The sequence below is a fragment of the Manis javanica genome, chromosome 3 (assembly GCF_040802235.1).
Source record: "Manis javanica isolate MJ-LG chromosome 3, MJ_LKY, whole genome shotgun sequence".
NCBI classification, from domain to species: Eukaryota; Metazoa; Chordata; class Mammalia; order Pholidota; family Manidae; genus Manis; species Manis javanica.
The window spans coordinates 113250934-113263258 of NC_133158.1; the positions used below are offsets into that span (position 1 = coordinate 113250934).

General features: G+C 37.2%; 1 protein-coding gene across 3 annotated transcripts in view; it reads left to right on the forward strand.

The window, feature by feature from the left end:
* ACAP2 (ArfGAP with coiled-coil, ankyrin repeat and PH domains 2) overlaps positions 1-12325 on the forward strand; it is a 157989-nt gene that overhangs the window by 130715 nt on the left and 14949 nt on the right. For all 3 annotated transcript variants that reach the window (XM_037024133.2, XM_073231868.1, XM_073231869.1), the window contains 5 exons: positions 7555-7646; positions 8959-9143; positions 9992-10084; positions 11158-11345; positions 11766-11875. In XM_037024133.2, coding sequence (XP_036880028.2) covers positions 7555-7646; positions 8959-9143; positions 9992-10084; positions 11158-11345; positions 11766-11875 — 668 coding nt within the window. The remainder of the gene's footprint in view (positions 1-7554; positions 7647-8958; positions 9144-9991; positions 10085-11157; positions 11346-11765; positions 11876-12325) is intronic.

A 12325-nucleotide genomic window follows, 5' to 3' on the forward strand; every position in this document is an offset into this window, starting at 1 on the left:
TTGCTCTTCTTCCAAAAAATTTATCCTGTGCTTAAGCAAAGTCAATTACTGATGGTTGTGATAAAGCAATCTGATTATATATAGAAATACACTGATATCTACTTGATTACAAGTATCAGAAATTGCACTTCAGAGAGAAAATCTTTTTTTTCTTTAATATCAAAGAAAAAACCTTATTACACTATGAACATTAAAAGTCATTTCCTATGGCTGCAGATACCAAGAAGAAAACATACTATGAAGCATTTACTTTTTTAGATGACATTATGTTTCTCTTTTATTAGACACTGTATCATTTACATGTCTCCTCATTTCTTCAAATCATTAATTTTTAGTTTCTGACAGGAAAAAAAATTAATTTATATCAATAAAAATATATTTACCGGCCAAACACTGTTGGAATCATATTTATCTTTGCTCAGGAAACATGATCTAAAATGACATTTTGAACCAAAGCATTTTTGCTGTATATTTGCCGTGGTTTCTTTTATTTGACCAAAACATATGCCTCAAAAGGTTATTATTAGGATTACTTCACACATTTATTTTGGGAACCTATGTAATACTGAGGTTTTCCCCCAGGATTCAATATGCATATGTATCCCAAGAAGAACATATGGAGATTAATTTGTGGTTTTGCCAAGTTTCTTCAAAGTAGAAATTTCACAGTATTGGGAGCTAGTGAGGAGATCTACATTTAAAATTTAAGTGTGAAATTGTAATAATCTCTTAATTGTTTAAAAATATTTACTGTTATTTTCCTTAGAGAAGAATTTTTTTTCCTTTTTAATCACTTATTATTTTTTTCCTGTTTTTTTAAATTAATTTTTTATTTTTTTATTTTTTTGGTATCATTAATCTGCAATTATGTGGAGAACATTGTTTACTAGGCTCCCCCCTTCACCAAGTCACCCCCACATACCCCTTCACAGTCACTGTCCATCAGCGTACTAAGATGCTGTAAAATCACTACTTGTTTTCTCTGCATTGCACAGCCTTCCCTGTGTCACGCCACACTATACATGCTAATCGTAATGCCCCTTTTCTTTTTCCCTGCCCTTAACCCTCCCTTCCCACCCATCCTCCCCAGTCCCTTTTCCTTTGTAACTGTTAGTCCATTCTTGGGTTCTGTGATTCTGCTACTGTTTTGTTCCTTCAGTTTCCCTTTGTTCTTATACTCCACATATGAGTGAAATCATTTGGTATTTATCTTTCTCCACCTGGCTGATTTCACTGAGCATAATACCCTTCTAGCTCCATCCATGTTGTTGCAAATGGTAGGATGTTTTTTTCTTATGGCTGAGTAATACTCCATTGTGTATATGTACCACATCTTCTTTATCCATTCATCTACTGATGGACACCTAGGTTGCTTCCACATCTTGGCTATTGTAAATAGTGCTGCGATAAACATAGTGGTGCATCTGCCTTTTTCAAACTGGAGTGCTGCATTCTTAGGGTAAATTCTTAGAAGTGGAATTCCTGGGTCAAATGGTATTTCTATTTTGAGCATTTTGAGGAACCTCCATACTGCTTTTCACAATGGTTGAACTAATTTACATTCCCACCAGCAGTGTAGGAGGGTTCCCCTTTCTCCACAACCTCGCCAACATTTGTTGTTATTTGTCTTTTGGATGGTAGCCATCCTTACTGGTATGAGGTGATATCTCATTGTAGTTTTAATTTGCATTTCTCTGACAAGCGATGTGGAGCATCTTTTCATGTGTCTGTTGGCCATCTGAATTTCTTCTTTAGAGAACTATTTATTCAGCTCCTCTGCCCATTTTTAAATAGGATTATTTGCTTTTTGTTTGTTGAGGTGTGTGAGCTCTATATATTTTGGATGTCAGCCCTTTACTGGATCTGTCATTTATGAATATGTTCTCCCATACTGTAGGATACCTTTTTGTTCTATTGATGGTGTCCTTTGCTGTACAGAAGCTTTTCAGCTTGATATAGTCCCACTTGTTCATTTTTGCTTTTGTTTCCTTGCCTGGGGAGATACGCTCAAGAAGAAGTCACTCATATTTATGTCTAAGAGATTTTTGCCTATGCTTTCTTCTAAGAGTTTTACGGTTTCATGACTTACGTTCGAGTCTTTGATCCATTTCGAATTTACTTTTGTGTATGGGGTTAGACAGTGATCCAGTTTCATTCTCTTACATGTAGCTGTCCAGTTTTGCCGGCATCATCTGTTGAAGAGACTGTCATTTCCCCATTGTATGACCATGGCTCCTTTATCGAATATTAATTGGCCATATATGTTTGGGTTAATGTTTGGAGTCTCTGTTGTGTTCCACTGGTCTGTGGCTCTGTTCTTGTGCCAGTACCAAATTTTCTTGATTACTGTGGCTTTGTAGTAGAGCTTGAAGTTGGGGAGTGAGATCCCCCTGCCCTTTATTCTTCCTTCTCATGATTGCTTTAGCTATTCGGGGTCTTTGGTGTTTCCATATGAATTTTTGAACTATTTGTTCTAGTTCATTGAAGAATGCTGTTGGTAATTTGATAGGGATGGCATCGAATCTGTATATTGCTTTGGGCAGGATGGCCATTTTGACAATATTAATTCATGCTAGCCAGGAGCATGGGATGAGTTTCCATTTGTTAGTGATCTCTTTTATTTCTCTTAAGAGTGTCTTATAGTTTTCAGGGTATAGGTCTTTCACTTCCTTGGTTAGGTTTATTCCTAGGTCTTTTATTCTTTTTGATGCTATTGTGAATGGAATTGTTTTCCTGATTTCTCTTTCTATTGGTTCATTGTTAGTGTATAGGAAAGCCACAGATTTCTGTGTGTTAATTTTGTATCCTGCAACTTTGCTGAATTCCGATATTAGTTCTAGCAGTTTTGGAGTGGAGTCTTTAGGGGTTTTTATGTACAATATCATGTCATCTGCAAATAGTGACAGTTTGACTTCTTCTTTACTAATCTGGATTCCTTGTATTTCTTTGTTTTGTCTAATTGCCATGGCTAAGACCTCCAGTACTATGTTGAATAACAGTGTGGAGAGTGGGCATCCCTGTCTTGTTCCCGATCTCAGAGGAAAAGTTTTCAGCCTCTCACTGTTGAGTATGCTGTTAGCTGTGGGTTTATCATATATGGCCTTTATTATGTTGAGGTACTTGCCCTCTATGCCCATTTTGTTGAGAGTTTTTATCATGAATGGCTGTTGAATTTTGTCGAATGCTTTTTCAGCATCTATGGAGATGATCATGTGGTTTTTGTCTGTCTTTTTGTTGATGTGGTGGATGATGTTGATGGATTTTCGAATGTTGTACCATCCTTGCATCCCTGGGATGAATCCCACTTGGTCATGGTGTATGATCCTTTTGATGTATTTTTGAATTCGGTTTGCTAATATTTTGTTGAGTATTTTTGGATCTACGTTCATCAGGGATATTGGTCTGTAGTTCTCTTTTTTGGTGTGGTCTTTGCCTGGTTTTGGTATTAGGGTGATGTTGGCTTCATAGAATGAGTTTGGGAGTATTCCCTCCTCTTCTATTTTTTGGAAAACTTTAAGGAGAATGGGTATTATGTCTTCTCTGTATGTCTGAAAAATTCTGATGTAAATCCATCTGGCCCGGGGTTTTTTTCCTTGGGTAGTTTTTTGATTACCACTTCTATTTCGTTGCTGGTAATCGGTCTATTTAGATTTTCTGTTTCTTTCTTGGTCAGTCTTGGAAGGTTGTATTTTTCTAGGAAGTTGTCCATTTCTCCTAGGTTTTCCAGCTTGTTAGCATATAGGTTTCATAGTATTTGCTGATAATTATTTGTATTTCTGTGGAGTCCGTCTTGATTTTTCCTTTCTCGTTTCTGATTCTGTTGTTGTGTGTTGATTCTCTTTTTCTCTTAATAAGTCTTGGTAGAGGCTTATCTACTTTGTTTATATTCTCGAAGAACCAGCTCTTGGTTTCATTGATTTTTTTCTATTGTTTTATTCTTCTCAATTTTATTTATTTCTTCTCTTATCTTTATTATGTCCTTCCATCTGCTGACCTTAGGCCTGATTTGTTCTTCTTTTTCCAATTTCGATAATTGTAACATTAGACTGTTCATTTGGGATTGTTCTTCCTTCTTTAAACATGCCTGGATTGCTATATACTTTCCTCTTAAGACTGCTTTTGCTGTGTCCCACAGTAGTTGGGGCTTTGTGTTGTTGTTGCCATTTGTTTCCATATATTGCTGGATCTCCCTTTTAATTTGGTCGTTGATCCATTGATTATTTAGGAGCATGTTGTTAAGCCTCCATGTGTTTGTGAGCCTTTTTGCTTTCTTTGTACAATTTATTTCTAGTTTTATACCTTTGTGGTCTGAAAAGTTGGTTGGTAGGATTTCAATCTTTTGGAATTTACTGAGGCTCTTTTTGTGGCCTAGTATGTGGTCTATTCTGGGGAATGTTCCATGTGCACTTGAGAAGAATGTGTATGCTGTTGCTTTTGGATGTAGAGTTGTATAGATGTCTATTAGGTCCATCTGTTTTAGTGTGTTGTTCAGTGCTTCTGTGTCCTTATTTTCTGTCTGGTGGATCTGTCCTTCTGAGTGGGTGGTGTGTTGAACTCTCCCAAAATGAATGTATCCCATTCTATTTCCTCCTTTAATTCTGTTAGTATTTGTTTCACATATATTGGTGCTCTTGTACTGGGTGCATATATGTTTATAATGGTTATATCCTCTTGTTGGACTGAGCCCTTTATCAGTATATAATGTCCTTCTTTATCTGTTGTTACTTTCTTTCTGAAGTCTACTTTGTCTGATACTAGTATTGCAACAGCTGCTTTTTTCTCCCTGTTGTTTGCATGAAATATCTTTTTCCATCCCTTGACTTTTAATCTGTGCATGTCTTTGGGTTTGAGGTGAGTCTCTTGTAAGCAGCATATAGATGGGTCTTGCTTTTTTATCCATTCTGTTACTCTGTGTCTTTTGATTGGTGCATTCAGTCCATTTACATTTAGGCTGTTTATTGAAAGATATGTACTTATTGCCATTGCAGGCTTTAAGTTTGTGGTTCCCAAAGGTTCAAGGTTAGCTTCTTTACTACCTTACTGTCTAACTTAGCTCACTTATTGAGCTATTATAAACACAGTCTGATGATTATTTCTGTCCCTTCTTAATCCTCCTCCTCCAGTCTTCATATGTTGGGTGTTTTGTTCTGTCCTCCTTTTAGGAGCACTCTGGTCTAGAGCAGTCTCTCCAAGATACCCTGTAGAGGTGGTTTGTGGGAGGCAAATTCCCTCAAATCTTGCTTGTCTAGGAATTGTTCAATCCCTCCTTTATGTTTAAATGATAATTGTGCTGGATACAGTATCCTTGGTTCAAGGCCCTTTTATTTCATTGCATTAAATATATCATGCCATTCTCTTCTGGCCTGTAAGGTTTCTTTTGAGTAGTCTGATGGTAGCCTGATGTGTTTTCCTTTGTAGGTGACCTTTTTTCTCTCTCTGGCTGCCTTTTATAGTCTGTCCTTGTCTTTGATCTTTGCCATTTTAATTATTATGTGTCTTGGTGTTGTCCTCTTTGGGTCCCTTCTGTTGGTATTTCTGTGTGCTTCCATAGTCTGAGCAACTATTTCCTCTCCCAGTTTGGGGAAGTTCTCAGTAATTATTTCTTCAAAGATACTTTCTATCCCTTTTTCTCTCTCTTCTTCTAGTACCCCTATAATGCAGATATGGTTCCTTTTGGATTGGTCACATAGTTCTCTTAATATTGTTTCATTCCTGGAGATCCTTTTATCTCTCTCTGGTTCAGCTTCTATGTGTTCCTGTTCTCTGGTTTCTATTCCATCAAGGGCCTCTTGCATCTTATGCATTCTCCTTATAAATCCTTCCAGAGATTGTTTCATTTCTGTAATCTCCCTTCGGATGTCATCCCTTAACTGTTATATATTTCTCTGCAGCTCTGTCAGCATGTTTATGATTTTTATTTTGAAATCTTTTTCAGGGAAACTGAGGATCTCCAGATCCTCTGTTAGGTGTTGTCTGAAATATTTTGGACTGGATCAAATTTCTTTGCCTTTTCATGGTGATAGCGGTGGCTGTAGGCAGGTTGCGGGCGAGTCAGCTGGGAGAACAAAGTACTTTCTGTTTGCTGAATGCCTTGCTCTTCTCCACTGCCTGTGTCAGTTACCTGCACTCCTGGAGCAGCCACTGGGTTAACCCCCTAAGCTGTTGTGGGTTTCCATCAGAGCAGCGCGGAGCTCTGCGGGATGTGGCAGGCATGCCAGGTGTGCTCCTCCGCAATAGCGGCACCCCTGCCGGGCCTTGGGTCTGGCCTGGGCAGCTGTGCGTCGGGCTGGTATTCTGGTTGACTGCTGGGAGCACAGCTGCTCCCCCTGGCACCACTGTAGGTGCACGGAGGCCTCTCCTGCACGGAACTCTCCCAGTCTCCTCTGGCGCCACTGCTGCCAGTGCGTGCCAGCCATTTCCGGGCTGTTCGGTTACTGCCGCAGCGGGCTTGCACGAGCCGCTCCTGTTCCCCTCTGGCTTCACTGGTGCATGTGGGCCGCTCCCGGTCCCTTCCGCTCCCTTCTGGTCCTCCTGCCCCCGGCGCGTGCTGTCACTGTCCCACTACTGGGCTGGTGTGTCGGAATCTGCGCCAGTTGGGGGAACGACTGACAGGCTGCTTAGTGCCATGAGGGGCTTCAGAACTGCACTGCCGCCCAGGGGTTTAGGGCGCCTAATATTATCTGGGATTCCCAGCTGCTGGCTAAGTGTGCTGGGATGACTTCGTCCAGCTGTGGGGTCCCTGTCTCTTTAAGACTTGCTAAAAGCACTCGCTTTTCTTTTGTCTCAGGGGCGCCGCTTGCAGGCACGTGCCTGGAAGTTTTGCTTTTCTGTTTCTCTAATATCCTGCACCCCATGCACTTTGTGTCTGCGTTCCGGGTGCGGATTTCTAGAACTGGTTCTTTAGCATCCTGGGCTTTCACTCCCTCCCCGTTCCAACTCTTTTCTTACCACTGGGTTCTGGGGTGGGGGAGTGTTCAGGTCCTGCCTGGCCGCGGCTTGTATCTTACCCCCCTTCTTGTGATGTTGAGTTCTCACAGATGTAGATGTATCCTGGTTGTTGTACTGCATCCAGTGGTGTCTCTTTTAGGAATAGTTGTATTTATTGTATTTTAACAAGTATATATATGTTTTGGGGAGGAGATTTCCACCGAACTACTCATGCCGCCATATTCCCATGGTTTGTTTACTTCAGTTTTGAGTTGTTTGAAACTTCACTTGACTGGCCGGCCTTGGGCTTCTTCTTTCAGTTAATTTACCCAGATATTGTGAATAATATGCATCATTGTGGTAGTCATAGAGGAGGGATAGAAAACTAGTGGAAGATGGGTGAGGAGAAACCTTTCTTGTAAGAAAGGTAATCTAGGGGAGGTATTCTGGTGAAGAATGACAAAGTGATGATATTGCTTTCCATCCTTGTCTCATTTTCTTTAATGTCTCTGTGGAAGTAGCAGTTGCAAAATATGCAAAAGGAATTAGTTATCTGTCCTTGCTGTAAGGACTTCCATAGTATTTTTAGGAATTTACAGATTATTTTTCCATTTTCCTGCCTTACAGCTCATGTGTGAACTGGGGAATGATGTCATAAATCGAGTTTATGAAGCTAAAGTGGAAAAAATGGGAATAAAGAAACCACAACCAGGACAAAGGTACTATTTCAGTTGTTTTAATAGGTGTTTTTTCTTTTTTTCCTGATCAGGAATATAGCTGTGATTTTATTTCACTGTTATTGATATGTAAATAAAGGCACTTCAGAAGACATCATCACTGCTTCTATTAAAATGCAACTATCTCTTTCCTTGGGTATGTTAATTAAATAACTATATTTTATCAGTCAGATAATCAGTTATAGTCTCCAGATGAGAAAGAACCTTAAAAATCAAGGCTCTCCATAGGAATATAAAAGCTCTTAGCAGTTAAAGTAGGCCAGAGATAATCTATTCATTAATGTCTTCAAGGGTCAGGTTTCTACTACCTACAATGAATAATTTTACTTTGTTTGACTTAGTTCAACAAATATTTGTTAATCATGTACTTCGTACATAGCATTATGATGTTTAAGACTGAAGGTGAAAAGACTAGCTTCTGATATGCATGAGTATTTGAAATTATGCTTCTAATTCTATACATTGAATGAAGTGGCTAAGAGTGCCTTCAAGGTACATAATTTTTGTTGATATTCTTTTTAGTTTTTATGATTCTTTATTTGTAGCATTAAAATTTTATTTGCCATAATCCTGTGTTGGGATTTTGTTTAACTAAATCTTTATGTATAATTGTAGTATTTTAAAGTTGTTCTCTTTACCAATATCTCCTAAGTGTGATTATTTATTTGCTAAGGCATGGCTGTTTGAGTTTTTCATACCTTGAAATTCTTTCTCTTTAAGCCAGAGACTTAAGCATTTTAAAAGGATATCACTAGTAAGAAAAGGTATAAAACAGACTTGGCATTTTATGATTGTATCATAAATGGAAAGTTTAAAAGTGACATTTTTTTCCCCCTTAAGTTAGAAATGCTATGTTGTTTTAATGTAGTTGTCTTATGAAAAATTATGGCCATCAGTAGTGATAGTTCAGGATGTAATATTATTTATTGTAGTAAAAATGATATTAAAGTTAATTACTATAAACTTTTATAGTTTTCTTAGTACTGTTTTCATTCTATAAAGAGTATTAGATAGTATGTATAGAAATGAATGAGTGCAGAAATTAAGAGAATAAGAGAGTGCCATGTTAACGCTTGTGATTTTTCAGTTAGTTTGTTATGTATTTCATTTGAATATGAAATCATAGTTCACTAAATATTTGGAAGGAAAACATGTTGCATGTCAGAAATTTATTTTTAACTGGTATTACATTTTAGCGACTTTCTTTGAAATATTCAATGTATGATGGCTTCTTTGCAGTATTAGCCATGCTAAGAGATTAAACAGAACATCATGACATTTTTATGTATACCAGACAGGAGAAAGAGGCATATATCAGAGCAAAATATGTGGAAAGGAAATTTGTGGATAAGTACTCTATATCATCATCACCTCCTGAACAGGAAAAAAGGATTGTCTCCAAAAGTTGTGAAGAAAAGAGGCTGAGCATTTCTAAACTTGGGCCAGGTGACCAATTCAGAGCATCTCCCCAATGTTCAGGTATTACAGCTTGCTTGTTATGTATATAAATATTTCCTTAAGCTGAAGTCACTTTCTTAGTCTCTGAATTCATTGCCATTTAGATTTTGTAAATGTTAAAAATCGATTTCTTTCTACATATTCTAAGGACAGATTGGACTTCTATGTCTTTAAAACAGTTAAATTTGAATAGTGTCCTGGTAGTTCACAGTTCTGCTTAATATGCAACGGGAGATGGGAATTATAAGTATCACAGCAAAAAGCCCTAACTCTAAGTATCTGAATAACCACCTAATATCCTTCCTATATTTTTCCTCCTAAATTTTTCCCAATAACGTTTTTTCCTGCCCTTTTCCCTCCTTATGGCCTGCTTTGTGCTTTGCTAACTTGCATGTCCCCAGTGGTTGCTGTAAATAGCGAGGAGGCCAGGCGGGAGTCTCTGTTCTGTCCTGATGAGCTAGATTCACTCTTCTCCTACTTTGATACTTCTTCAAAACTACGTAGTAGTAAGTACTACTCTTGTGGAGCATTCCAAGTCTGTGCCAGTGGTCATTGTGCGGTGTGGCCATTTCTCTAGATGTAACCCATTGTCTCAGAATTACACATTACTTAAAATCATACAATAATTAAGCTCTTTACTACCCCTGTTGTATTATGGGGTAATGAGATGTTACAACTTTGAAAATAAATTTATTTTCAGGCTTTGTGATTGATTCATATCTTGATAAGCTAAGTGTTGAAAAGAATTAAAACTGTATTAAATGTACTCTGTACGTTGACGTATCAGAGATCATTTAAAAATCTCATTGTTAGTGGGAGATTGTTAATGGCATGAACTTTAATCACTAGCTGATTCTTCTTTGTAACAGTCAAAAGTAACGACAGTGGAATCCAGCAGAGCTCTGATGATGGAAGAGAATCTTTACCTTCCACAGTGTCAGCTAATAGTTTATATGAGCCTGGTGAGTTTTGGTGAAATCCAATATTAATTGGTATTGTTTGCTGAAAAATGCATTTGATAGCTGCCTAGTCTTGATTAGATAGTTTCTAAAGGAAATGTTTAGTCTTTTAGAAGGTACTAAGGGAAGAGTAATGCTGTTAAGTGAGAAAGCAGCTATTTCTTTTCATATTTGGAAGTTCTCTCCTAGTTGTACATTCTTCTAAGCCTCATGATATATGCTAAAAGTACCTTGTCAACAGCTAAGGATAATTTTTAATTGACATGAAGGAGCTAAGGATAATTTTTAATTGACATGAACTGTATGTCTTATTACTTGTAGTCTTTTTTGTAGCTACCTTTTCTTATTAGAAGAAAGTGATGCAACTCCTCCCCATTATGTTTTTCTTACATCCTCTTATATTCTCTCGTTCATGCTTTCAGTGATTCTGGTCTTTCAGAATCCTCAGGGTAGTAAGCATTCTTTGAATTATCCATATTGCTTGTACTGCAAATTGTGATGTATTGGACCATCCTAGCAGTAAAGTGAAGTTTGTTGTTTTAGTAAAATTCTTAAGGAATTCTGTCTCCTCTTAGTCCTTAAGTCCAGGCTCAGAGGAATATACCTAATTTTAGTCTAATACACAGTAATTAGCCTACCAATTAGATACTGACAAGATCACAAAGGCCTAGCATAACAATCAATGTTATTATAAGAAGCAGTTTGACTGTTTGGAGAGTGATCAGTCTTTTGGAAATAAAATATCTTTGTGAAATTCTCCCATTAGCTCATTTTGTTAAATTAGTGGTTTCTTATGTCAAAACTTTGACATTATGGTACTCTTAAGAGTTCTTTTAAAAAAAAACTGTGTTAAGATACACATAACAGAATTTACCATCCTAACCATTTTTAAGGTACATTTCAGTGGTATTAAGTCTGTTCACTTTGTTCATTGTTGTCTTATCACTACTATCCATTCACAGAACTCTTTTCGTCTTAAAAAACTGAAACTCTGTTCCTACGAAACAGTAACTTCCCATTCTTCCTCTCCCCACCCAGAACTCATTTTTATTGATGTAATTTTGTTTGCTTTTCAGAGGGAGAAAGGCAAGATTCTTCTGTGTTTCTGGACTCTAAACATCTTAATCCAGGACTCCAGCTTTATAGGGCTTCATATGAAAAAAATCTTCCTAAAATGGCTGAGGCTTTGGCTCATGGTGCAGATGTGAACTGGGCTAATGCAGAGGAAAACAAAGCAACACCACTTATTCAGGCTGTATTAGGGGTATGAATTTGTACATTGAGGTTTTCAGGGGTAGTAACACTTAAAAAAAATCATAATTCATTTTTAACACAGCATTGATGTTGCTTTTTGCTTTAAAAAGAGTTGGGTAGAAAATAGAAGCTAATAGTGATTTCTGAGCATCACTTTGTGCAAGCTCAATGTTTTTTCTTAATGGAAGAGAATTCTGATAATGAAGGTATTGTGTTTTACTAGATCACAGACTACAAATTGAATTCCTATTAGAAATGATTCTTGGAAATGCAATAATGTATCATTTCTCTGTTTTTGCTGGGTGGTATTTTCTCTTTCAGAGAGAATGAAATAGAAAGACTATTAGAGAAAAGAAAATACTCTGTTTTTAATAGAAATATATAGTCATTTGCTTTTTGTACATTGTTATCTTTTTTTTCTTCCTCTAAGGGCTCTTTGGTGACGTGTGAGTTTCTCCTGCAGAATGGTGCTAATGTGAACCAAAGAGATGTACAAGGGCGGGGACCACTGCACCATGCTACAGTCTTAGGGCACACAGGGTAAACTATAGTGCTTACTTTAGTAGATTTAATTTGAAAATTTATTTTAAAATAATGTTTTGCTTTTTCTTAGGGTAAGGCCAGTAGGTAGAGTTTGTAAATTGATACTTTCCTATGACTTATATTGTCATGATGGAATTTGAAGTTTTAAAAATCTCATTGAGGAAAAAATGACTGTTACTTTTCAGATAAGAAAATTGCAAAGCTTACTTTGAAGTTCACTTTTCATTTATATAGACAAGTTTTAGTGTTTAAAACTTATTAAGATTGTGGTGGTTTTATCATACAATTTAAGTCTGTGTGTGTAGTTATGCATGTAAACATACATTATGTACATAGCACACATTTTGGGAGAATTTTGTAATTTTGGACTTTTTTTTTAGTTTTCCCACAGGGTAGCTAAAGTCAAATTCTGTAGTAAATTCTTAGTCTGTGCTATTGATATTGTGG